The sequence below is a fragment of the Acanthochromis polyacanthus genome, chromosome 7, assembly GCF_021347895.1.
Source record: "Acanthochromis polyacanthus isolate Apoly-LR-REF ecotype Palm Island chromosome 7, KAUST_Apoly_ChrSc, whole genome shotgun sequence".
Lineage (NCBI taxonomy): Eukaryota > Metazoa > Chordata > Actinopteri > Pomacentridae > Acanthochromis > Acanthochromis polyacanthus.
The window spans coordinates 7,823,599-7,850,662 of NC_067119.1; the positions used below are offsets into that span (position 1 = coordinate 7,823,599).

Here is a 27,064-nt window from a genome sequence, read left to right on the forward strand (position 1 = left end):
TCACCATGAAGTGTAGAGTCAGAAGGCGGGCGTAACGAAGTGATGACAGAGGCACGACGATTCTGACAGAAACAACCGGCGCACAATAAACAGTTATCTTTCGACTCGGCTTTGGCCACAGCCCTTAAAGATTTGAAGCTAAAATTCAACTTGAAAGATAAACAAAGGACGGCACTGAAGTGTTTCATTGAGAAGAAAGACATATTTGGACTTATGCCGACGGGATATGGCAAATCCTTAATATACCAGTTGGCTCTGCTGGTTGGGAAGCTAATGGGACTTAGCCACAATCCGCCGGCGCTCTAGGAACTATGTCAGCCTATTCGTTGCGCTGATTGGTTGTATACCTACCCAATTGCTGCAGAGGGATTTGAAAGACAACCTTTTAGCCCGCCTCCCTCCCTGTCGAGCGGTCCTAGACCCTTGTGTCTTCAGAACATGGGTCTAGCGCGGCTAGGCTAGGTGACGCCATGACTTTTTATGGATATTGGCTTATAGATGTAAAGCTTGAGGCAGATTGGAGCATGTACAGGGGAGTTGGAGAGCACTTCCTGTTTCATGGCAAAACATCAAAGTTCAGGAGGTCGCCATCGCCACACCCTTTGAGTTTTGTGGAAGATTTTGTTAATTTTTCATCACTACGGCCTGTTGTATGTACTGGCCTAATATAAGGTTTCTTGGAGTTACCCTCCAGTGATGGGTTAACCCCTGAAAATGAGCAAAAATAACAAAAAAAAACCCCTCACAGTTAAAGCATAATGGTGGACTTCCTGTTGGTTTTAGTGTATGGCTCCAGAGGCTTTTCTGTGATGAGCTACACATGGCTACCACATTTTGTAGATGTAGGTGAAACACCCTGCCCATAGTATTGTTGCAGGGGGCACTATGGAGCCATTTTCCCACACACATTATGCTCAAATATGACTTTTTTCACCAATTCTGATGTGTGGACCAGTTTTTAAACATGTTTAGGCCCTCAGAAATGGGATTTTTTAGGCCCTTAAATGACTTCTTGCATTCCCTCAGGGTCCAACAGACTGTCAGTGCTTGAGTAATAATGCAGATTAGACCCAAATATTCAACTTAATTCCAATCAATCAGCAAATAAGAAAAAGAAGAAAAAACTACAATAAACAAGAAACATGCTGAAACTACTGTTTAGAGAAAGTTATCCCTTAAAATTGTAATTGTGGTCCAAACAACCAAAGTAATTGGTATATTTGCAAGAGAATGCATCAGAAAAATAATATTATATTAGCTGTTATTTCCAGATTGGAGTTATTTCTTGCTTGTGTCGAGAGAATTCAAGTGTTTTTTCTTTCCTTTTTAAAAAGTACGGCTTGTGCAGTGAAAAGCAAAGCGACTGTTTCTCCTCAAGGCTGTGCAATAACAATAAGACACTATAAAAAGAACAATTCTTTAAAAACTATAGAAAAATAGATAGAAATGTCATAAATAATGAGGAGGTAGAGATCTTTATACTAAAGTACAGAGCCAGAGTGGGAGTTATAAAGGCTGGACAAGTTTATTTCTGAATATGTTGAGAAAACTTGTAGAATCTTAGTTAGCTTTGCCTTTGCTTTCTTCATATGTATACTTTACAACACAAAAACTGTTTATTTTCATTATTTGTCCTTTCTTTAACCAAGAAAAGACTCAGTCAGATAAAGGTATCTCTTTTATAACAGCCAACACTGGTGGCAGCACAAATTTACAGGTAAATATGGTTTATTTAAAGATTAAGAGTGCATTACGGCGCCATAAAATTGCAAAAATATACATCAAAAAGTCATCAGTGACAATGAAAGCAGGGTCAGAGAGCAGCTCTTCAAGATTCAGGCAATTTTGCAACTGATTCCAAGCAAATTGGACCAAATCAGGGAGACAATAGCTTCCTGGAATACAGAATGAGAGATTTCAGATTTGTAATAAACCTCAGCGTCTGTGGTAGACTGTATCCAATGCAGATATATCCAGATATCCATCACAAACATACGGCAAAAAGGACAGAAATAGGAAAATCCTCTGTGATTAGCACCACATTAGAAAGAAGAAGACAGACTGAGGCTGACTTTTGAGTTTCAAACACTGCAGATCATTTAGACTTTTACATTTAATAACCTTTGTGCTGAAATGTGTTGATATGACTGTAAAGCAGAAGCAGCAGGTATTTGATGCATATGTACTTTAACAATATGAGTATATACACATTGCTTTTATTTTCCCAAAAGTCATTTCTTGTCAAAAGATGTCTGCATGTCTGTAACATAATTGACTTTACCGATGTCTGGAGGGTCTAAATCCCTGTTAGTTCTCTTATGAAGAACAATAACAGCAGTACAAACAGACTGGGAGCAGAGAAAGGCTGAGTACAGGCAGCACCGATATATAAGAACTGTTGTATTAAATCATGTTTTACAGCTGAAACAACCAGCCAGCAGCAGACATCTGAGCTGTGCCATCCTTTACGAAAAAATCATATTCACGAGCAACTCCTGAAAATACACGCAGCGTAAAGCCAACAAAGCAGACTTCTGTGTGATCTTTGAGCTGTTTTTTGCAATCTCACAGCTGGATGAGCCAACAGTTCATCCCGGCAGACGTGGAAAAGGTGACGTTTACCTCCCAGCCATCACGACAACAACAAAGGCTTCGAGTCTAAATTCAATCCGAGGGACTCTGAGTCAGTCCTGTCCCTACCTGTACGACAAACGGAGAGGATCTTTCTCCTCGGTCACGTCTCAAAAAACAGGAAATCACCTTAAAAAACAGGTGAGGTGTGTTTTTTTTTTTTTTAACATATTGTAGTTAGAATACACAAAGAAAATCAAGTCTTTGTTAGATTTTTTAAGACAGATTTATCATTCTTCTGCCATATTTTAGAATTTTCTTAAAACACTTATGATAAAAATCTCCTAATTCTAAGTTTATTTATTGAATGCTTATGGAAGAAAATCCAAGAGAGTCACAGAATTATACAGATTACGCCAACACATAGTATGAATTTAAATAAATTAACAAATAAAGCAATTAAAAAGGAGAAAGAAAAACCTACATCGGTGTTCAAAAGGTGCATCACCCTTCAAATTTGTAATTGTGGTCCAAATAACCAAAGTATATGACCATATTTCTAAGAGAGTGTGTCATATAAAATCAGCACATGTGGATGATTCTAAAATATTGTTTGTAATGAAAAAAATAAAACCTAAATAAAAAACATCCTAACTGTGGATCTGTAACTGCACAGGACATTAAAATAACAAAAATAAAGAAACTGTAATAATGCTGCTCAAATAAAAGAAATGTTAAGATCATAAACTTATTTTAAAAAATGCTAAAATAATTATAATAATAATTTAAAAACATAATAATAATAATAATTATAATTATAACCACTGCTACTACTAGCCATTATTATCATATTATTATTATTAGAACATTGTCAATATGCACATTTTTAAATTCTATATCAAATAAAGCCGCTTTAACTGATGGAAAATATTCCAAACACTGGACTAAGTTGAATAATTGACCCAAAAATGTGAGGACCAACAATGTAACTTGAAATAAAAACACAAGTTCACCCTATAAGAATGGGTAAGCTGATGGGTTTAGTTTCAATTTCCATGCATTTAAACACGTTTAAAGCCTTTACGTTGCTTTCCTGTTCTTACATCTCCATATTAGAGCAACATAAAGGCACAAAGGGAGGCAAAGAAATCCAACGTCACCGTGACGATGACCTACCTGGGACAAGGTCACCGGAGTTCAACCCAGGATGAGCTGAAGGTTCTCCAGCAGGTCAACGGAGGAGAGAACATCTGCGTCTTTAAAGGCCTGGTGACTCCTGGAGGTAGGAGTCAGAAATAGTCTTTGTTGTGGACAGATTAAGGTGTTTTTCCACATTAAACACATCTGGGCTACGTTCTGTTTAATTACTCATCTGCCCTCAATCGTAATCTGAGCAGAGAAGGGATAAAAACTACCAAAAAACCCCGATGTGTGACCTGACACGCCTCCATCACATAAAGAAAAAAAGTGAGCAGACAAGACAAGCTATTTCATCTGTGCAGCTGCTACATGTTGATCCACACTGTACCGCCGTCACTCCAGGGAGGAACCACGGTGTCAGGCAGATGTACAAGAAAGAGGTTATGGATTTCTGCTTCAAACTGAGCGTGTGATGCGCTTACGAAAGCCTCGGTGGGACTAAAGCGAAGGCGGAGACGACGCACAGAAGCACAATGCTGAGAGTCAACACAGGATTGAAGTTTTTTGGACTTTTTATTTACTTTTATTGCATTTGTTTCCCACTATACTTACATTGGCTACAGTGATATGTGATTTTTGTGTCAAGTTTTTTCATTTTTTTAGTGGATTTTTTTAATCTAAGCTCAAAAATCACTGCCCCTTGTGCTACAACAGGAAGCCATGCAGGTATTTCTGGATTTCTTTGCTGACCCTGTCTTGAATGTCTTCCAGTTTCATTTATTTTTAAAGATAAAACTGTCACAAGAAAAGATTAGACAGTGTGTTTATTTCTGTCTTCTTAGAAATCAGCAACTGGCTGAAAGACTTAATGATGGTATGAAAGTCATCCTCTTTAATTAAACTCAGATCTTGTTTCTCCTTTGAATCTTATCCCCCTTGATTGCTCCTGAATGTTACTTGAAAAAGTCAGATGTTTTATGTGTTTTTTTTAAGAGAATGTGGCGTTATTGTTGCTACTTCTTCGTCTTTTATTCCTTGTGAAAAATGTAATAATTGAATCATACGTTTTGAACAATTAATCGGCTTTAAATCAAAATTACACTTTGAAAAAAATGCAAATATCACATTGCAAAGGCTAAAATTTAGGATATATAAAGTGTGGCTGATTTAATCTGGTGAATACTGGAATTCAAGCAGATTGAAACACTGGTTATTTAAAACCTCAACTATTTTGTAGCACGTTCGATCCAAAGTATTGTCCTGGAGGTTTTACAAATTCATGACACCCTCACCATCAAGCTAATGCTCCACTACACGTTTCTAATCGGTTACATGGTGAATATTACACTAAATCTCGTCTTTAAAGGTTTACATCGCAAATAAAATCACAGTATCTGTCAGAAAAATTCAATATTTTATTCAAATTATTCAGCAAAACTTCAGAGCTATCCACCTTTCACTGAATTGCAGTGAGTTCAAAGATTTGTGCAGTTCAGGTGATATGTACAGTGCCGTGAAAAAGTATCTGCCCCCTTCTCAAAGTCTTATTTTTTTCGGCATATTTTCCCCACCTTAATGTTTAAGATCATCAAACAAATGTAAATATCTGACAAAGGCAACCCAAGCAAACACAAAATGCAGTTCTTAAATGATGATTTAAGTAAAGAAGATTAAGTAATTGCCCCCTAAACCCAATAACTGGTTGGGCCACCCTTAGCAGCAACAGCAGAAATCAAGCATTTCCTATAACTGGTAATGAGTCTTTTACATGCATGTGGAGTTATTTTGTTCCACTCTTCATTGCAGAATTGTGTTAATTCATCAAAACACTGGAAGGTTTTCGAGCTTGAACAGCCTTTTTAAGAACATATCACAGCATTTCAATTGGATTCAAGTCCAGATTTTTACTAGGCCACTTCAAAACTTTCATTTTGTGCTCAATTCATGATTTAACAAGGGGGGCAATTACTTTTTCACACAGGGCCAGGCCAGTTTGGATTGCTTTTTCCCTTAAAACACTAAATTGTCATTTAATAATTGCATTTTGTGTTTACTTGGGTTATCTTTGTCTAATATTTAAATTTGTTTGATGGTCTTAAACATTTAATATTCAAAAAACGAAGAAATCGAGAAGGGTCAAACACTTTGTCACGGCCCTGTATGTACGAACAAGCACTGAATCCTAAAACTGAAGCTAAAATAGTGTGTTGCAACCTAATTCTCCTCACTAGTGCCTGGAATCATAACAGTCAACCTAACAGTGGAACACAATATGTTGATGCCTGATAAAAAGCTTAATGAAATGCCACAGAAACAGCCTGGATGTGGTTCCAAACAGGTGGTTGCTGAGCTTGTAACCTTATAATCAGTGCTTCTGGGATTATGCTGAACATAACAGCTTAAACTAGCAACAATTTGAATTTACTTTCTAATGCGGCCTGTGTTTTTGGCTACATACTGCTTGGCTATCAAAGGTCACAAGCAAGAAACATCAGATATCAGCGCCAAAACCAGACTTTCTATTCAAAGCATCTAACTTTTGTTTACTCTGCACCTTTTGCATGGCGTATGTTGCAGAAAGACTTGAAAGCAACTGAGTTAATCTCCTTGTGTGCTTTTAAATCCAAACTACGGGTTCTTGAGGCCGACTCCACAACATGCACTTGTCTGTCAGAATTTGCTTGTAAATATAATCTTTTTACTATTTTTTGCTGGTATCTGTATTGTCTTTTAACTGTTGATTTGTTTTGTATTTGCTGCTGCCTAGCTTGGTCAGGACTCCCTTGAAAAAGAGGTTAATCTCAATGAGATTTCTCCTGGTTAAATAAAGGTTTATAAATAAATAATACTGTAGTAAATCAGATGCACATGTTCGGAAACCGATTCTGAAGAAGACTCACACTACGCAAAACCCAACCCTGAACGTTAACGGGATTCACTTCTAAGGTTTATTTTTGAGATCATCATTAGTCCACTGCAGTTTCAAAGTAAAAACCAGTGGTATGAACCGTCTCCGGCATATAAAAAAAACCCAACATGAACATGCTGATGAGGTAAAAAAAACTTGATCTTCTTCCCCATTTGTCCCCTTGTATCTTTCAGAGCAGTTCCAGTTTGTGTCTCTGAGACACCGAGGTTACCCCTTCAGTGCTTCTCTGTACGTTAACGGCATCATGGCGGCCAGAATCAGCTCCTGCTGCGAGTACCGCTACGCTCCGGGCTTCCAGCAGGGCAGGAAAAGCTGCTTCAGATTGGCCTGGCTGGCTGGTGGGATCCCCTGCTACAGGTCAGATTTCAACCTCCGGGAGACGCACAAGACGGGACTGGCAGAAAATCAGAAATTAGTAGCAGTCAAAACAGGCTGGGTAAACCCACTGCTCTGCTGAGATGATGCATTGTGGGTCGACAGATGAGGAAAGAGGATGCATATTGTATGACACGAGGGAATGATGCTGGTGGTGGAAACATGAGTCATCACGAAAGCACATTTTTCTCCTTTTTTTTTCAGATGTACAAGTCTGCGAAACAAATACAGCTCCTGCCAGCAGCTGAACAACGGCCCAAAAGAGAACTTAATTCTCCCTCTAGAGCAGAGTCCTGGCAACGGTACAAAGCCTGGAAATGACGATCTCAATATTCCATTACTTCCTAAAGCTTATTCATCAACATTTTGCGACTGTCCTTGATTTGAGCGGACTAGTTTAAAGACACCGTTTCCCACAAAGCTTTTGTTTTTTTTCCCTCCTCTCATTCTGTCTCCAAAGCAGGCACCGTCGAGTCATGTCCATCATCCCCTCTTTTTATCCCGGCCAAACCCGTGAAAAAATCAGCGAGGAGGACGAGAAAACACATCAAAGAAGTTGGCGGCGCATCCACGGACAGCGAGGACCTCGGCGTAGCTGGAATTAAAGAGACCTCCAAGAAGAAGCGACGCAAGGGTCAAACTAATCAGAAAGAGAGCAAAGGGAAGACAGCTGGAAATAACAGAGGGGAAGAGGGACAAGACAGCAAGGGCTCAGAAAGGTCAACGGTGGCAGAAAAATCTGAAGAGCGAGCGCCGCCAGCCAGACAGGAGCAGAAGCGGGACAAAACATCCACCGATGTCACGGAGCAGCAGCCATCGAACAAGGCAAGAAAAGCTGTCGGTGAGCACTGTTTGACTCATTTTAGCTGGTTTCATTCCTGTGAGAGATGATGGGAAAAATGGAAAGGGGGATGAAATCTTCTGCAAGCAGAGATACAGATGACCTTCGGGCCATCTGTATGTGGTATTTCCATTTAATATTCCTTGTGGAAAGCAAAAAATAAATAAAAAATGAATGGGAAAAGTACAAGAGTGTTTGTGTTTAAAGATTCATTGCAGGATGAGGAAGCACTGACTAAGCAGAACAGAGAGAAACAGAAGGACCCGGGATCAAATGGGAAAAACAGAGATGGGGAAAGACTGAAGGACTTCTATGAAGAATGTGTGGAAATGAGTGCAGCGTTGAAGCAGGGCCCAAACAAACACCACTGGTTCAAGGCAAACAGTGAGTAAAGAAACCATGGCTCAGTCGGAAAGAACTGGAATCCCCTGGAGTGCTGATTTACATAACACACTCTAGCAGAAAAAGGTTGATTTTTGGAGGAAAGTGATGCATTGAGCGATGTCTGCTTGAAGAAAGACGGATGACGTGTGGCAGAAGGTTATGCAGACATTGTTCAAAGAGACGCACACGAACCGCATAAATCTCGGCAGATCTGCTTTCTCTATGGCACAAACAACCTGTTTTTTTAGGTTCTGTTATTTACGCGCTCGCATTAACAGCGGGTATCAGCGTCACTGTGTGCACTTGGCTTCGGGAAAGACAGTTTATTGCGCCTGAGTTGTTTAATTGCCTTTCTGCATGCCAAGTCCTGGAGAGGTGCCGGCTCCAGAAGAGGCTGTCGACGTGCCCCGAAGCTCGGCGCTCAGATGTGGAGCTCAGTGCAGAAAGTGACACCGTCCAGCAGCCTGATGGAGAGCCAGAGGAGGAGGAGGAGGACGTGGCTGGCAAAGAAGAGCCCGCTGAAGAACAAGACCTGCAGGCTCAGGTGTGTGTACAACACAAATTACTGTGGTGAATCGGTGTGATTTTTGCCAGAAACCCTCTGCATTAAATCACCGCCAAAAGCCTTTGTAACAGTCACATTCACACATTGTGCAGAAGTGTGCTTTAATTTGTGTTAGAACCGGAAACTTAATTGAAAAATAATATTAGAGACTGACAGCAATTGCCCTTTTTAGTGACACAAGCCCTACTGAATGCAGAGCATGCAGGTTTTTCCACTATTTTCTCTGATAAATTAAAGCAAAAACCAACATAAAGTGTCTTCCTAAGATGTTGGAACACAGTTTACCACCAGAGGGGCATCAAGGCACCTTGATATTGATTCTCCAAGTCTATGGAATGCCACTGGAAGGATGAAACACAATTTTCCAAGAGATATTCCCTCATTAGATGCTTTGATAATGGTGGAGAGTGCACGTTAGTGCAAAATCCCTCCTCAGGGCTCAACTGGTTTGAGAACCGGTGACCACAGCTCATGATTCACTCTATTTCACCCTCATCAGGCCTCTGAGTGATCCTTTGTGTGCTATGGAAACATGAGTGACCCTTTTGTTGAGGGAGATAAGTGGACTCGAAGCAGACCCCTTCACTGTAGAAATCACACATTCAGGCCTGTACTATTATCTTGATGTACACCAAACATGATGATGCAGGAGGCTGTCAACTCATTGCAAAGTTGGTGGTTCAATCCGTAGCTCATCGAAGCACTAAAGCGCCTCTGGGCAAAAATCTGACTCCCAGCTCTGCCACCACTGTGTCTGATTTGGTGAATGAGAAGTGCCATCTAGAATCTAAGGTTAAAAGGTGATATATAAGTGCAGACCGTTTACATGCACTCCTCCACTTGTTAAGGGTGTTCTATTTTCACCTTTCTGTAGATCAGTGTCTCTTGTTTGTGCACTACTGAACTTGTAGCAGAGAGGCATCCCTAATGTTCAGATGAAGCCAACTGAGTCAGTGCCAGACTGGGAATAGAAGTTATTGTTCAACTGTCACTTTAAAATATATTTTCATAACTAATTTAACCGATTAACTCAACTCTCTTGTGTCAAAAATAACTATAAAAACCACGAAAGATACAAGAGTCATCAATGCCATCATGTTAAAGTCAATTCTAGCAACAGAATCCCAACTAAAAATGAGAAACAGACAAAACTATTCTATTTCAGCGTCCACCATATGAGGCATTACAGTGCTGTGAGGGGCTAAAGCTAAGGCTAGTCAATGTAGCCTGAGCTGAGACAAAAGAAAAAAGTCTGCAGATCTGGTAAGAAATGAAGAAGACTTACCTCAACTATGGTTAAACAAGGTCCAGACATCCATGCAGCTGCAGAGGGGCTTTTATGAGGTTTATCCAGTCCTGCTCATGGGATCAGGATCCCAGCTTCTTATTCACCACATATCACATGTCCAGCTAGCTGGATTCCACAGCCACTACGGTTACTTTAATGCTTCAAATTTGAAGCAAATATGACCAGAGGCTCGCTGGTTTGTTCCATCTGAAATCTCCTCACTTCTCTCTATTGTTCCCCATGCCTCCTTTGTTTGTCAGCTGTCAGGTGTGTCTGCTTATCTCACTTCCTGTCTACACTTCCTGTTAGGAGTTAAAGGGCTGTCCTGTCTGTTTTTTCTTTACTTTTCTTCTACAAGATCTTAAATGTGAATTCAAAATTTTAACGAGGGGTTTATTCACTGCAGCCCTACTTTTTTTTTTTTTTTTTAGCCCTCTCTATGCAGGTGTCAATGAGCTGTTCTTGCTGACAGTCTGATCACTTCCTGTATTGGCATTCTTGGTCACCTGAGGAAGAGTTGCTTTTTTGCTTTTCCTTACATATCTCACTAAAAACACTGTTTACTCATGTCTTTACCGTAGATCCTAATCCAGACGTCACTTTTGAGCTTTTTTTTTTATTTACTGAAGCTCCTGCCATCAGTGCCCCAATGATGAACCCTCATTCAAAAACATCTTTTCCTTTTGCCATCTTAATGCAAAATCTAAATCAACTGGTCCTGAACATGATTGGATGCAGCTACTTTTTTTTGTACAATTCAGAGTATCATTGCTCTTCTCTACTCATTTACTCAGAGTTTTCCTTTAATTCGTCACCCGTCAGTGTACAACAACTAGCCACAACATTAAATCACCTGCCAAATATTGAGTAAGTCTTATTTGTGCCACTCACTGATACACTGGAGCATGGACTCCTGTAGCGTCTGGGACCAGGATGTTAGATCTTTTTCGGCCAGTGGGTTGCAGGGTGAGGCCTCCATGCATCAGGTTTGTTTCAGCGTATCTTCTGGATACTCAGTCTGGGGATCTAGGAGGTTATACGTGTTCCTCGAGCCTTTCCTGGGTAGTTTTTGTCGCTTGGTGGAGTACATCATCCTATTAGGGAAGTGCCGTTGCGCTGGGTCTGGACCAATGTTTAGGTGGGTGTCAAAGTAAGGTTTTCCATTAGAACATTGCACTGTAGCAAGATAATCAATGTTATTCACTTTACCCTGTCAGTGGTTTTAATGATGTGGCTGCTCAGTGTAGAGAAGGACTCAAACAAGCATTTCATGAATCCCACCTTCATGTCCTGGTTCATGTTTTTGCTCTTAAGTTTCCACTTCTATGTTTAAGATTCTTTTTGCATTCAGACCAAAAATAATGATGTTTTAATGAATGCACCACTACTTAAAAATATTCCTCATCTCCAATGCACCGTTTTGCATGGGATGCATGGAAAACTTTGATATCTGCACTAAAAAATGGTTAATGTGGCAGAGTCTAGCAGTGAACTACTGTTACTGCCAAAATCAAACCATATTTTTCTGTTTATCTTAATAGGGAAGTTATAATAACAAAAAAAACTGCCACTGGAAGAATTATATTAGAATAAAGATGGAAAAATATAAAACTCATGTTGCAAATTTTATAGTGAATGCAGTTTTAAAGGTGAGGGTGATGATAATACTTACACTTCATATTATTCAACGTAAAACTCAAAAGTAGGCAAGGCAAGTTTATTTTTGTGTAGCACAATTCATACACAAAGCAATTCAAGACAACGAAATACATTCAGCACAGAACTTTAAAATGAACTATGAAAATGATTTAGGGGTAGACATTAAGATCATACATTAAAATCATAGAAACAAAACATAATTAAGCAATAAAAGTGCATTAAAAGTCAAGAAAACCGCTTGAGCATCTCAGAGAAAGCTGCAGTAAATCTGATTTTCAGGCCTGATTTAAAGGAGCCGACAGTTTGAGCAGACCTCAGGTGTTCTCCCTGATGACCTGAGGGCTCTGGATGCTTCATATGGAACTCAAAATTTTGCTCCAAGACCATTCAGTGCTTTGTAGATAGCACAAATCTACCACAAGACCAGGAAAAAGGGCAACGTGTCTTAGCAGTGTAACACTTATTTGATAAAAACTAGATTATTTCACTGCAGATTCTTTCTATTCTAACAAAGTACTCCATTATTTGTGAAGTTAATACACAAACAGTTGTAACAAATGGTCACTGAGTTTTATCTGGGGCAGGCAGGCGTTGGGCTCGGTCAAACCGATCATGATGAAAAGCTTCCAACAGTGCCTGAAAAATTCCTCAAGGTCTAGCAAAATGGCACAGTGGAAGTGGCCGCCAGCCAGACCATATGTCTCTCTGGACTCTCATCTCGCCGCTGTGTTTAGAAAACCTCCAGCACCTGCCTCGCTCACGTCTCTTTCCCAACCGACGGCACATTTTGGAGCTCTGATGTCTCACGTAAAAAACAGAAAATACTTAACGCTGGCAAAAGTCAAGGCCGGGATGCTAAATGTGTTTCTGCATGAAGGACAAAATAATCTGTCTGCGCTGCAAAACGCGATTTCTGTATTTTAGGAAAACTTGCCGCCTGGTGAGTGAGGTGAACTAGAAGTTAGATGAGATACTTCTGTTTGTATCGCTTCTTTGCGGTCCTGCATTCTTATGTAGGGATTACAGAATAGAAAAAAAAAACATTGGGAATAAAATAAATGCAACTCATTTTTCATTGCTATACAACCTTTGGCCTTGTGAAATCTTTCAGAAGAATGGCAGGTAAACTATAAGATGCACACTCATTTTTTTTTAGTGATAAGTCGACCTTTTGGAAATGAAATGTCTCGCGAACCAAATTCAGAAATAACAGCACGTTCAAATCCTTCTGTGGCTTTCTGTTGGTTTGTAAATGTAGCTTGACGCAATGATGACGGTGCTGAGCAGGTCTGATGAGGTGGAGCAGCTGGTTTTGAGGAACACGGACCTGACGGACGACCTGCTGCTGAGCCTGTCGGCGGCGCTGAAGAGCAGCCCGTCCGAGGTCACGCTGCTCAACCTGAACCTGAACCTCATCGGGCCCTACGGCGCTCACATCCTGCTCGACGTCCTCCGAGTGAAGCCTCAGGTCAAAGGCTTGCAGTAAGTTCAAAACCTCCACTGGGCCTCCCAAAAAAAATCACTGGAAAACATCCATATCCAAGAGACTTTTAAAGTATTTAAATATGACTGCAGAAAAAGAAAATAACAGAACTGAAGAGACGGTAGAAAGGCAGCAAATCCAAGGTTAAAAAAAATCATAGCTTTCCACTGTTGAATTGCACAATCCATCTCCTTTATGTGAACAAAGAAATACCTCCAGAGCATTACCTTTCTGAATTATTTCCTTTTTTCTCCACAAAATACAGTAAATGTGCTCGAGCCTCGTCCCCGTGACACTGGCTTGGAGAAATGCTGACAGATTTAGAAAGTTAAAGTGCGTGCTGACACATATGAGGAAAGAGCGGGACCACGAGTGCGCATCGAATACGGGACAAAAGAACGGTCTGTTCAATGACATCGCCTGACATGTCGGGGAATAAGCCTATTTACTCTGTGGACGAAGTGGAAAAGATTGAAACCGCTCTCATGGCTGCACGGTCAATACAAGACCACAGTGGAGCTTAACTTAGCACGACTGGCTGTCAGCTGTTGCCAGGCAACCGGCAGAAACTCCAGGAAGCTGCTGGTCACGGCCACGAGGCGGTTTAGCAATTAAATTAAATTAAAGAAAGTCAATTTTACACCTCAGTTCTACAAGGCAAATGAGAAATAACGTGTGAATTATTCTCTTTGGGAAAAGCAAGACGAGCTCTATGTTGCTAAGCTAACCGGCTACTAGTGTTACTTACATTTTACACACAAACAAGAGTGTGGCATTGATATTCTCCTTTAATTTTCTGGAAATAAACGTGTATGACAGGGTTAGAGAGTGAAATCTTCCAAACAATAATAAATATGCAGTCATAAATTTCAGCAGTGCTCCTGGTTGCATCAATTTGAAGTATCAGACAAATGTTTAAATCCATCTCAGATCATCAATTAAACCCCTTAAAATTCATCTCAGCGTAGCAGAGTTACATATTTAGAAGGCTGGTGTCACAAAAATACTTGCGCAAGGCTCTTTGGTTGTTAGTGGAGTGCATTTTTTGCATTTGGCGTTTAACTGCATGCCATGTAGTTGCTGTAAAATAAAAATCAAAAAGCATAAAATGAGTAGGAATTACATGCAAAATGTGCCAGAAAAAGCACTGAGGTATTTATATACAATTCCAATATATAATGTTATTTTTTCCCATTAAATAATGATCCTTTCCTCATTTAATTTGGCTTAACTCTGTCTGTATCTATGACGTCCCCAACTCTTTCTCCACCCAAAACTCCACCACTAATTCCACTAAAACACTGTAAAACTACTCTATGCTGCACGTTGGAAAGCTGTTATGCTGGGGGAAATAGGCTACACATGTTCAAACGACAGAAAATTCAGAAATGCAAGTTAACAGGATTGGCTCCTTACATTTATTTTGTAAGATACAATAGGATAACATAAGATAGACTTGATTGGTACCTTACCAGAGAAACTTACATGTTACAGCAGCTACAATGAGGCATGAAAGAAGTAGGACAAGAAACATCAGAATAAAATAAAGCTAAAAATAAGAATATTCTTAAGACAATCTACATCTTTCACATGTACAGATGGGGCATGATTGATAACAGTTGAAGGACTTGTATGAATGGAACACTGGAGGTCTGAATCTGTTTTTGAAACTGTTTGAGACAGGAGGTGGTCTTAAAGTCAACCTTCAGCTCAATATTTACTGAGGAACTGATTTAACATATGTGCTAGAACATTACGACACTAGATGCCATCAAAATACTACCTGCTTGTTATTATAATTAAGGATGACAATTTAAAAAATCAGATATTTTCATTTATTAATTTAAAAAAGGAACAAAAAAAATACAATTAACACTTAATTTGATCATATGTCCTCCAGCATAGAAAGAATATCATATGGAAATGTTTCTATCTGGAGGGTCTTTAAATTTGTATAAAAGATACCAAATAAAAACTAACAGGGAAATAAGACATAAGGTGTAAAGCACATTTCTGCACACACATGAAGACAGACACTAAATATGTTTTTGTTAACTTGTGTAAAATCAGATTTTTTTGCATGTATTTTAGATGTCACATCAGGTAAATCCTAACATCTGAGTACAAACAGCTACATTTTAAAGTGAGCAGTTCATGGAGGACTGGAGGTAAATCTCCATGGTTACCACTTTTTTCTCTCCCTGCAGCTTGTTTGGAAATAAACTGCGTGATCATGGAGTTCTCACTCTGCTGAACGGAATCGCCGAGCTGCAGGAGCAAACGGCCAGAACTGCTGCTGCCATCCAGCAGGCGATGCTTTTCCCACCGGAGCAGTTACTGCACCTCCCCACCGGGTGGAGCTCTTTCAGGGTTTTTGCTCTCCTGGAGCTGGACATCGGGGGAAACGGCCTGAGCAGCGAGGGGGTGAAGGTGTTAGCATCATACGTGAGATCCCACTCGTATCTGCGGTACTTAGGGCTGGCTCAGACCAGCGGGGCAGATCTGGTGGCGTGGAAGGAACTCTTCGACGGCCTAAAAGGAAACGGCTCGCTGACTCACATCATCCTGGATGAGAACAACCTGGGAGACCCCGGGGTGAGGCTGCTGGCCGACATGCTGAGAGAGAACACGAGCGTGAGGCAGGTGGATCTTGACAGGAACGGCATCAGCGACGTGGGAGGAAATGACATCATGGGCGCTCTGCTGTGCAGGACGCAGTTTCCACTGAGGCACCTGAGCCTTCAGGAGAACGACATCAGCGGCGGGCTGATGAGCAGGATACAGGAGGAGGTGAAGCATAAATGAATCCTGCAGGACACACATGCAAACCACAAGGAATTGGAACGTAAACAAAGCGCAACTCAAAAGATTCTTTGTTTACAGTCTGAGGTTGGAGAGCAAAAAGCTGACTCATTTGACTTGTTTGACCATCAAACACGCTAAGATCTCTTCCTTCCTATGACTGGGTGGCCCCCGCTAGCAAATGCTGCATCTCAGTTTAGTCCAGGCAGGTAGTGTGGGAGGCATGTTTGCTTTAGAGCAGCTCTGCGGTCTGGATGCATTTTCAAAGCGCTATCAATGAACTGAACCTTTCTTCTGTGTGGTGAGGTTACATCTCCAACCTTGGTTTTTTTTTTCTCCTCTTCTTCTTCTTCCCACCAGCGTTACCCCTCATGACTCCACACCTACTTTGCTAAAAACCGACTCCGGCTGAAGACTCACTGATCCCTCTGTCATCCTATTGAATAATTTGCTGCCTCCTAACAAAAAGAAACCACAGTGATTCATTCCAACCACAGAATTTACAAGTGGAAGACTTACCCATGACATTTCTCCTCTCCCAACCCAAAGACGTTACGGTAGCCATCGCATCGGATCGCCTTTCTCTACATCTACAAATCAAAAGAGAGTAATGGGCAGCTAAGCCATGCCACGTCAACCACCCTCATTTTGTTGTTCTTGTCTCTTCATGTGCCAGACAGAGCTTCTATTCACAATCTAAGCATGAGAGAAAGAGACAGAGAGGGGGGAGAAAAAACAGCAAAACTAGGGCAAATTCATCTGAATTTCGAGGCCGTCATCTCATTGTTCTATCAACACAGACATTCTGAGAATAACTGTACCTGTGATCAAAGCTTGTCAAAGTGGTAATTATCTCCTCCTCTCAGGGCTGCCAGTAGTGATTCTGCTGAAACCAACCCGTCCATATTTCATCTGCAGTCTTTGCGAATTCCTTTCTGCGGAACCCTGATAAAGACGCTCCCCGAACCCCCAGGAGGATGACAGATAAATGAGGCTGGCGTTCCTGAAGATAGCATCTGCAGAAGTTATCCCGCTCTGCCGTCTCAGACTTTAATACGTTTCTGTTTGCAGTGTTGTACATTTCAAAGCCTGTACAGCAAAAAAATAAAAGCGTCTTTATTTTAGGAATCGTATTTTGCGAGGTCATTGCTTTGTTTTGCAGATGAGACATGAGATCTTGTTATCGGCACTATAAAAAAAGCATTTCTTTTCTTAAGATTTTGTCATTTGTAGCAGATTCAATACAGAGCTAAGTGGTACACCATCATGCCTGGCTGAGCATAAGCCGGCAAACAAGAGCAGCACTGTGATTCGCAGACTCCTTCGATAAGGACTTTGTGGCTTCTCTGTTACAAGTAAAACTCAGATCAGTGACCCCATTGTCCGTCTACGAGTGCATTTGGCCTGAAAGAAATCCTGCAGTGTTACAAGCTTCTTTCAGCTGCTTTTCCAAAACACAAGGTCTTCAACTACAGAAGCGCAATCTGTTAGGAATTTACAGGTTTTTTGCTCGAGGAACAGTTTCTCCTTTGTGGGCCACTGTACCGTATCTTATGGTGCTCTACATTCACACAAGGCCTTGTTTGCGCTGATGTTGAAAAGTCAAGTTAAATACATCATTTTTCAATAATGCTGATAAAAACAGACCTACACAGCTAAAAGATGAACTCTCAAATGTAAAAAATGTAAAAAGCAAGCTAGAACTGTAAATAAATACCCAGACCTACCTCCACAGTGCTGTGTCAGTGCTGGAGAATGAAAGGGACTTGATAATTAGTTTTTTTAAAAAAGGAAGCTAAATTTAACTCCTTAGGGTTGTAAATATATTTTAAACAATTGCATCTACTATCAAATCTCAACAATCTAAGTCTCGCATAGCCTAACCCATCTCCACAGTGCTGTGTCAGTGCTGGAGAATGGTCTGGTCACACGTCACTATCATTCAGCTAAAGGTCACGACCTAAATCTTTGAAAACTAAGCTAAATTGAACTCTTTAGCCCTATAAGCTGCAGTCAATTCCAGCCATTTTCAGTACAAAAAATCGCTAATGTTCTATTTGTAAATAAAAATATTACGAGAAATACAGGGAATATTGGACGCGCATTGCGAGGTGCATTTCCTTGAAAACGACCGATTCGTGGATTATATACCGACTTCAAGACATGTTTTGGACAAAATATTTTACTGGCTTGTTTCGTCTGGATGTCCAAGGTTGGATTATGGCCGTTTTTTGTGGAATATTTTCATCCGTGTGTAATAATGAACCCGGAAATGTGAGTCGCGCTGTGTAACAAACCGCCGTGTATAGAGAAAGGATGGATGGATATTCGTTGTTTGTCGGATAAATGTGTTTATATTACCCGCTGTGGTAATCACATCTGAAAGTGGTTTATACCGGCGGATTCATGAGAATCTAAGCTTTCCATCGGCATATAATGTTTCTATCATCGAGTTTGCAGCATCGGTCAATTAAGCGAAATACTTTAGCGCATCTCAAAGTGTACCGCAGGCGGGACACTGAAGCGCAAAGGGTTAGAGTAGTAAATATATTTTAAATAAATACACCTACTATTAAATGTAGGTGAAATTACATAAATCTGCTGAGTCTTGCCTTGTCAGACCTATCTTCACAGTGACGTGTCAGTGCTAGAGAATGGTCTGGTCACACCTCATTATCATTCTGCTAAAGGGCACTACCTAAATTTTTGGACAGCACGTTAATTTCAACTCTGTGGAGTTGTAAATGTATTTCAAATACATATTTCAACTATCAAAACTCAAGGATCTGCTTAGTCTTGCATCGCCACACCTATCTCCACAGTAGTGTGTCACTGCTGGAGAATGGTCTGGTCACACCTCATTATCTTTTTTCTATCGGAGAAAAAAAAATCCCTGCCATGTTTGTACTTCTTTCAACCAATCACAATTATCTTAGGCAGTGCCAAGCTGAAGATGTAGCTACAGTGCGCCTCCAAAATTACAATAGCTAACCAACAATCCTGCCTTATTGCATGATCCAAATCTTCTTCAGACCTTTTCATTGTGTAGGTTGCTACTCAGAGGTTACTGCTGTTTCGGCATAAACTCCAAAAGCTCAATCTATAGGGAATAACAGGTTTTGATCGAGGAACAATTTCCCCTTTCTGGCCTTTGGAGGCTACAGTACAGCATCTCCTGGTGCTGTGCAGTCATTTAAGGACTTGTTAGTGCTGCTGCTGTTGTACAATCTTGGAATAATGAATTTAAACACAATCCTCATCAATAATGCCGATAAGAGCAGACCTAAAAGATGAACTACCTAAAGCTTTGAAAAGAAATGAATTACTCATACAGCTGAAAGCAGCACAGATACAAGCAGCATGCAGGATTTTTTAGATAACCGATACTGTGCTGTGAGGAAGCAGGAAAATGGAAAGTCTTGGGAATAGAGTTTCTTGACTCTGACTTAGGGCAAAAACAAGACAAATGAAGTGAACAATGGCTACCTATCCTCATGGGAAGTTCAATGATTCAGACTTCCTTTAAGTTTCCTGGGCAGAGTGATGCAATTTATTTCCACTTACAGTACATAAAGGGTCAGTGTCTGTTTGCAGGTCCACTAACTTTTGATGTCTCTGTAATGTCCTCTGGATACACCCAGGTGAAGTAAAGTTTTTCAAATTTCAAGCGAGCGTTTAGATGTGCTTGCAGCATCACTATAGGGATGACAACTAAGTCAGATCACAGATTTGGAAATATAGATCTCAATGGCTGTCAAATGGACTTGAGTGAAACATTGCACAGACATTCATGGTTCATATATGATGCAACCTAATGACAGAATACCACCTGAGGGTGACATTTGCAAGATTTAGTGAATATTTGCTGCTGCCATTCATTCAGAGTTAATCTCACGATAAAATGTACTAACTTTGGTGTTGTCTTCAATTTAGCATCATCATTGGGTCAAAATTCTGATTTGTCCAATGCTTCAAAATGACCAAATGTCTCCAAAACTACTAAGTCCCATTAGCCTCAGCTGTAGCTTGTCTTCCGTGCTCAACAGAGCTAAATGTTAGTTTATGGATTGTGTTTAGATTATTACTATTGTTCATTAGATGGATGTCTTTGTTATTTTGGCCTTCCCTAAAGCTAAAATCACCTACTTAGACCTGTAAATGTAATATTAATACATACACATATGATCAAATCTCAACAATCTACTTCTGTAGTTGCTTGAGACTTGAGAAAGATGAGTCGCTTTTACATTTACCCAAACAGGGTATAACAACCTCATTATAACTGCAGCAAGATTACTCACTAAGACCTCATATCACCCGGGACTGATATCTTCTGATTAAATTTGCAATCCAATTTTAGATCTATCCATCAGCCTTGATTGCTTAATCTCACTTATCTTCATAGGGCTCTGTCAGTGCTGCAGAATGGTCTGACTGCACCTCATTATCATTCTGCAATCAAGGAAAGAAATACTCTGGCCTGTTTGTTATGGTTCCTATTAGTTTCCAGTGTTCTAAAGTCCCATTTTTCCATTAAATCTCTGTCCCCCATTTAGTCCTCTGAGTCTTGGCTTCTTCACTGCCGGTGTTTGAGTCGAAATTTTCCCTGTGAGGACAGCTTCCAACACCACTGCTGACAGTTGCTTTCAGGCTTGAACTGCTCTGTGATCCAGTGGTGGATCTGTTATTTACATGCAAATAGCACACCTGCATTATCTCTCAAATCTGCATCCACGTCGTTTGAAACTAGATGATTCTTGGATTCTTCAAATGACAGTATCTCCTTTAACGGTGCTACAGGACATCGCAATGGTCCATCCATTCATCTATCTATACACCGCTTAATCCTCATTAGGGTCGCAGGGGGACTGGAGTCTATCCCAGCTGATTTAGGGTGAAGGCGGGGGAAACCCTGGACAGGTCACCAGTCCATCTTAGGGCTGTATATATATATATATATATATATATATATACATACACACACACATAAATATACATAAATATGCACATTCACATTTATGGACAATTTGGAATCATCAATTAACCTCAGCATGTTTCTGGACTGTGGGAGGAAGCCGGAGTACCTGGAGAAAAGCCATGCATGCACAGGGAGAACGTGCAAACTCCATGCAGAAAGATCCTGGGAAGGCCGGGACATGAACCGAGGATCTTCTAGCTCCAAGGCAAAATTATGTAGCACTGGTGTCCCTGCAAAATAATGACAGGGCAATCGTTTTGGTGGAACATTGTAATGCAGGGATGCTAGCACTGTTATTAAAATGGCTAATTTGTTGAAAAAAACACACAAACAGGGCCTCATTATTGTACATTCCAAATCTTCTTTAAACGTCCTATTTTGAGCATGTAGGCTGCAGCTCAGAGGTTGTTGCTTCTGGTAGTACAGAGAATATTGAAAATGCTAACACATGGATAGCTGAAAGGGAGGAGAAAGTTGTATGAAATGCACAGTGGAAATGGCAGACTTCTATCTGTAACCTGCAACTGGTGAATCAGACTAATACCTGCTCTATCCTGTAGAGGGCCATGAGGAGCTTGAGTCTACTGAAGCTGATAATAGACAAAGTCACTCATGTGGCCAAGCTAGACTCCATGCATGTCTTTGGACTGTCGGTGGCAGTCAGATCACCTGGAGAAAACCTACGTATACACAGGAAGAACATGCAAACTCTTCACTAAAAGGCCGTAGCAGGTTTAAACCAAGAACCTTTATGTGTTAAGGTGACACTGTTGAACCTCTGTGCCGCCTCAAGTTAAGATCCAAGGTCTTCCTGGCATGATTATATCAGTGAACTACTAATGCTTTATATCTCCGCTGGGCTCCTCAGGTGCTCTGAGCGACGCCTGCCAATGATTCCTGGCTAAAGACTGAGAATCCTCGGTCCCAGTCTGTGGAACAATCCAACCTATTAAAAGTAAGAACAGCAAACTGTACTGGGAGTTTTAAGTCACAGCTGAACCCTATTCTTGAAGTAAATGTTTCTGAGCTTTAGTTATCCAGTATATTTCTCTCTAAAAAGCAATTCAACGGACAGAGTGTTGCCATTTTATTAAATTCATGGTTGCAAGATAAAATATTCTTGCAAACCTTTTAAAGTTGCAGACATTATTTTGATAGGTTGGTTGTCAGAATAATGTGGGGTAATTGCAGCAACTTCAGACTTAATTCTTTCTGAAGGCCTCAGGAAGATGTTTAAATGTGCCCTTGAATAGAACAAACTGTTAATCGAAGTCTTTTATTTCCTCTAATATTAAGCTGCTGAACACTTACTGTAAATAAGTGTTATTTTAGAGATATTTGCAAGATATGCTACGTTTATTGGTTTTACTTTTGAAAACTGTCCCATCTACTGCTCCATGTTTTTTGGAACATGTTTAATCTGGCATTTTAACTTCATCTAGTTGTCTGTGGATATTAAATGTACTGAATGAGAAAGATACAAATGAACTGACCTTTGGGATAAATAAAGTCAAATGAAATGAACTGAGCTGCTTTACTTTTTTTTGCATAATTTAAACAAAATCTCTCCATTAGTTTCATCAGTTTCTAATTTATTTCAAGTTGAGTTAATTTAATAACTGGATAACTACATTTTTCTTCAAGTTAACTCTCCTCCGTGCTGGACATTAAAGCAACTTGATTTTTTTTAATTTACCAATTTAAAAACGTACGTTAGAAATTACAGTAACTAAATACATAACACTCAAAAATTCCCTTAACCTCTTAAGACCTGCCGTCCACATATGTGGACATGTTTTTGTTTTTTGATTTTTTTTCCCCAAAAGGGCATATTGTTAATACTACTAATAATACTAATATTACTACTACTAATAATAATAATACTAATAGCAATAATGTAAATCTAGTAAAAAAAAAAGTATTTATATATAATGTAAATGTAATAAACATAATAATCAGATATTAGATATTATCCAGTTATTATATTTATTGGTTACTCCTTATTCCAAGTAAGTACAAAAAAACTAAAATGCAAACCAAACCAAAGCTTGGGTTTTAGGAGGTTAAATAACATGAAGTTACTACGAAAAATATCATTTAATTGCAGAGGTAAAGCTAATTCCCTCAGTCCAATATAGTTTGTTGCTTGAACATAATTTTACTAAAAGTTATAACTCAAAAAGATTGAACTCCTACTATAAATCCTCCAGGTACCGACAGACACAAGTGGCTTTCTCAAACTGATGAATTTATTGAATCCACCGATTCATAAATAGCACCGTGAAAACTAAAAACACAGATGAGACAACAATTAGCTTAAAGAAAACAAAGACAACTGACAAAATAAAACTACTACATAATAAAACAGACAAAATACCTCGTTGACTGAGTACCGACAGAGGAATTAGCTTGGGTTTTCTTCTTTCTTCTTGTTTATCTTAAATCTTCTTCAACTTTTAACCTTTTGTCTTAGTTTTTCTCATACTTAATTCTCTCTCTCAGATCGCTTCTTCTTCTCTCTGTCTGAGATCGCTTCTTCACGTGAAATTAACCATACTCAGCATACAAAGGCTTACTCTCGCGCCACAGCGCCTTCTAGTGGCATTAAACCATAACATCAAAATACACAGAAAATACAGGGAAATGAAAATGTGGCAGTTACACGTACATTATTTTTTTTCCTGAGCCAAACTATTTCTATTTTTCTTTGCTGTAATGCCATTTTTACTCTTCTGTTCTTCATTTATAATCATTATTTCCTGTACACACATTGTAACCTACCATTTAAAAGGTGCTGTATCAATAAAATTGCATTTACCTGCCTGTTAAATATCAACGTTTGCATTACTAGTGTGAGTACAAATGCCGATAATACTCTGCGCTCTGTATATGTGCATAAAATAACAAAAACAACTTTACAATGGTCCTGCATCTGGCACAAACAGCCTTTCAGTGTGAACCAGGTTGTGTTTTAGCAAATTTCCAAACAGAAGACCCACTGCAGCTCCAGCATTGCGTCATTTCCACCACCACAAAAATGCAGGGGACAATCTGACAATCTGAGCCATGAGAACAGTCTGAGTCAGCGTGTGACGCGAGGAAATGGAAGTCCGGCTCGGTGTGTGTGTTTGTGTACGGCTGACCTGTTTTCAGTCCGCATTTAGAATCTCAGGTGGTGCGAATTTTGTGTTTACGGAGGCCTGGAGATGGCTGACATGTCGCAACACCAAACCCTCTGCTTCCATTTAACCTCAATCTGTACTCACTGATTAGTTTTATTTTTATTTAATCAGCCCAAAGATGTGCAGCCCGACCAACTGGAAACTGCTTGTTGTTAAGTCAAAAGTCTATTTTTTCATGTTCTGAAATATTGTCTGGCTTTGTGCTGAGCTAATTAGAAAAAAAACAGTTTATGACAATGAAAAGCAAAATCTGCAAAGCTCCTGCGCTCACAGAAAGTGATCCTCTCAGCTGTCGCAGTGAAGCAGGAAGTTGATATTGGCTCTCGCTCGCTGCACGCCGAGCGGCCGAGGATGAACGTGGAAAAAGCCTGGCTGACGATGAGAGCGAAGGATTTGTGAGATACAGTGAGATCTCATAGAGGGAGCCCATCCATAACAGATTCCTTTGATTATCTAGAATAGAGGAGCAATTTATAGCCTGGATACTGCTGCGATGATGAGGAAGAAGCTGCAGGAAAGCAAATTGTTCTTGTTGCTGCAGCTGCCTGGAAGTGGACTGTAGCATCAAATGTACTTTTACTCAAATTACGACGGGAAAGCCAACAGCATTAGTTTTAGAAAATGAAAACAGTCAGCGAGGAGTCCATTATCAAGGCAGTGGATTACAAGACTCATCAGATTTTAAACAACTGTTTGCTTACTGCGCCACCCTGCACTGCCTCGGCATTATGATGGTGGCGAATGAGAAAGTTTTCGAGTCCGCTCCTTGAACAATGGCTCCTGCTGCTGTTTGACATTTGGCAGAAAGAGCAGCTTTTCAATATGGATTATTCATCAGCGGTTTGATCCTCCACTCAAATGTCACCACAACAATGCCTCCGACTTGGCAGCGGCGTCTGTCTTTCTGCAGCTCCGCGGGGTGAGGAATTGGCAATAATTACCACATCTAATGCGGCCTTCAGACAGATTCCGACTTTATGTTCGAGCGCTCCTCAAATTATTACCGTTTTATTTAGGAGTAGAATCTTGGCTCGCCACATCACTGCAGTATTGGGCTCTGTGCTCTGACTTGTAATGTCTTCTAAATAAGTTGTAATGAAGGAAACGTAGCTGCAACATGGAACCTCGGATGACTGATGGATGTAACAGAGCTGTGGCCACAAAGAAAATATCAAATGCATTTACTTAACAAGCAGCTTGACCCCAAAATGAGCTGGCAATCACTGAGTCCACAGAGCTTCCATTCATAAAAAACGCCAAGTGCAATTATATTCCATCAGTCATTATTTGTAAGGACAAGACCCTCATGAAGCCTTGATTCAAGCTGTATAACTCGATGGTTCTTTGAAAGCTTTTCATTTGCTCTGGAAAAACTGGAGCGTTTTACATGTTTTGTGCCAAATATCTTTAACTCTGATCTGATAGCTGATAATGCAACACTAGATGCTTTATTTTCACTCTTTAAATGTGTGCCGATTGATTTGTTTTGGTCACTTGGAGTAGCACAATACGCTGCAAACACTACACCGACACCACCTCATAATAATGAATGTGGCTAATGATCACCACTGAGCAAACACAAAGCGACATTATTATTCATTTGGATTTACGTTCCGTCTGACTTGACAAATGTAACTCCAATATTGACTCTCTGGTTTTTTTTTCCATCTCCGCAAACTCCTGAGAGAAATATCTGGCGCTCCAGCTGAACAATGTGCCACTCAGTTAACAGCGAGCTCTCAACTTTGCCAGTTTGCTCCACGTTTGGTTTATCAGAGCTCAGTGGCGACGCTGAATTTAAAACTGTAAAGTTGTGGGGCAAAAACCAAAACAATGAGCATAAAGATGGTGAAATTGTAAAGCTAAAGAGCAAAAATAGAAGGACAAAATAGTCACCGTGTAGAACTTGTAATGGAAATGTGCATGTGGGGTGATCCTGTTGTTCAAGTTACTGCTGTGTGTGACTGAATGAAGCTGATGTGCTTCAAACAAAGGAATGGGTGGATTCCAGGTGGGACAGAGACTGCTGGTGATTGGTTCAGGTGTTGTGACTGACAGTGAGGAGGTCCAGTAATATGGAAGTGACTGATTGTGACTGATTGTGACTGGCAGGAATCTTGATGGCCAACATGAACTATTACAGAGTGACTATTGCACAGTGAGTGCTACAACAGGCTCACTTTCTTTCAAAACAGTTGAAAAAAGGTCTACAGCACATTTTACCTGAAAGAATGGCTGAAATTAGACCATTTATCAAGGTCAGAAACACAAAAAGAATTGTTGGATTTTCAACTTCTTGGTGCTTCTTGAATGACTCATGCAGTTTTTTTAATTTTTTTTAATTTTGTTTTTATTTTTTTTTATTTTTTTTTTGGGGGGGGGGGGGGGGGCTGGAGCCTATCCCAGCTGACTTGGGTGAAGGCAGGGGACACCCTGGACAGGTCGCCAGTCTGTCGCAGGGCTACATATACAGACAGACAATCACACTCACATTCACACCTACAGGCAATTTCGTGTAACCAATTAACCTCAGCATGTTTTTGGAAGCCGGAGTGCCCGGAGAAAACCCACGCATGCAAAACATGCAAACTCCATGCTTAGGCTCCAGCACCCCCCATGACCCTAGTGAGGATAAAGCGGTGTATAGAGAATGGATGGAGTTGGTCGAACTGCAGGCTGTGCTCACACCGAGTACATAGGAACCGACTACAAAAACAAACTTGAGTGATTAAGGGCAAAATAAAACACACTTTAACAAAAAAAAAATCTGAACAGAATTGCTCTAAAACTGTACACAGAGGAGCAAGTTGTCAGCCGGTTGTTTGCCGATACATTCAGCATGGTGAAATATATTTATAAAGTGATGT

At 40.2% G+C, this 27,064-nt stretch overlaps 1 protein-coding gene and 2 long non-coding RNA genes across 5 annotated transcripts in view; 1 reads left to right on the forward strand and 2 right to left on the reverse strand.

Annotated features, from left to right (window-relative positions):
* The window catches only part of LOC127534798 (uncharacterized), a 30,316-nt gene extending 19,977 nt beyond the window's left edge, over positions 1 to 10,339 (reverse strand). Inside the window, exons 1-2 of the long non-coding RNA XR_007943271.1 lie at positions 10,091 to 10,339; positions 3,748 to 3,847 (exon numbers count right to left, since the gene is read on the reverse strand). This is a non-coding gene — a long non-coding RNA (uncharacterized LOC127534798). The remainder of the gene's footprint in view (positions 1 to 3,747; positions 3,848 to 10,090) is intronic.
* On the forward strand, positions 7,206 to 16,432 carry LOC110945189 (NLR family CARD domain-containing protein 3). The gene is made up of 4 exons (XM_051950965.1): positions 7,206 to 7,856; positions 8,064 to 8,784; positions 13,011 to 13,234; positions 15,443 to 16,432. Exons 3-4 carry the CDS (start codon positions 13,020 to 13,022, stop codon positions 16,038 to 16,040), a joined length of 813 nt encoding a protein of 270 aa, XP_051806925.1. The 5' UTR covers positions 7,206 to 7,856; positions 8,064 to 8,784; positions 13,011 to 13,019; the 3' UTR covers positions 16,041 to 16,432.
* Positions 15,919 to 26,503, reverse strand: LOC110945190 (uncharacterized). 3 transcript variants are annotated; one of them, XR_007943267.1, is made up of 6 exons: positions 23,393 to 26,503; positions 21,560 to 21,695; positions 21,122 to 21,245; positions 16,859 to 17,126; positions 16,557 to 16,627; positions 15,919 to 16,043 (listed from the first exon to the last, which is right to left on the reverse strand). It is a non-coding gene; the product is annotated as an uncharacterized LOC110945190 (long non-coding RNA). The 3 variants fall into 3 exon arrangements; XR_007943265.1 differs by lacking the exon at positions 21,560 to 21,695 and having other exon boundaries at positions 23,393 to 26,496; XR_007943266.1 differs by lacking the exon at positions 23,393 to 26,503 and having other exon boundaries at positions 21,560 to 22,960.
* Positions 26,504 to 27,064: the final 561 nt, after the last annotated feature.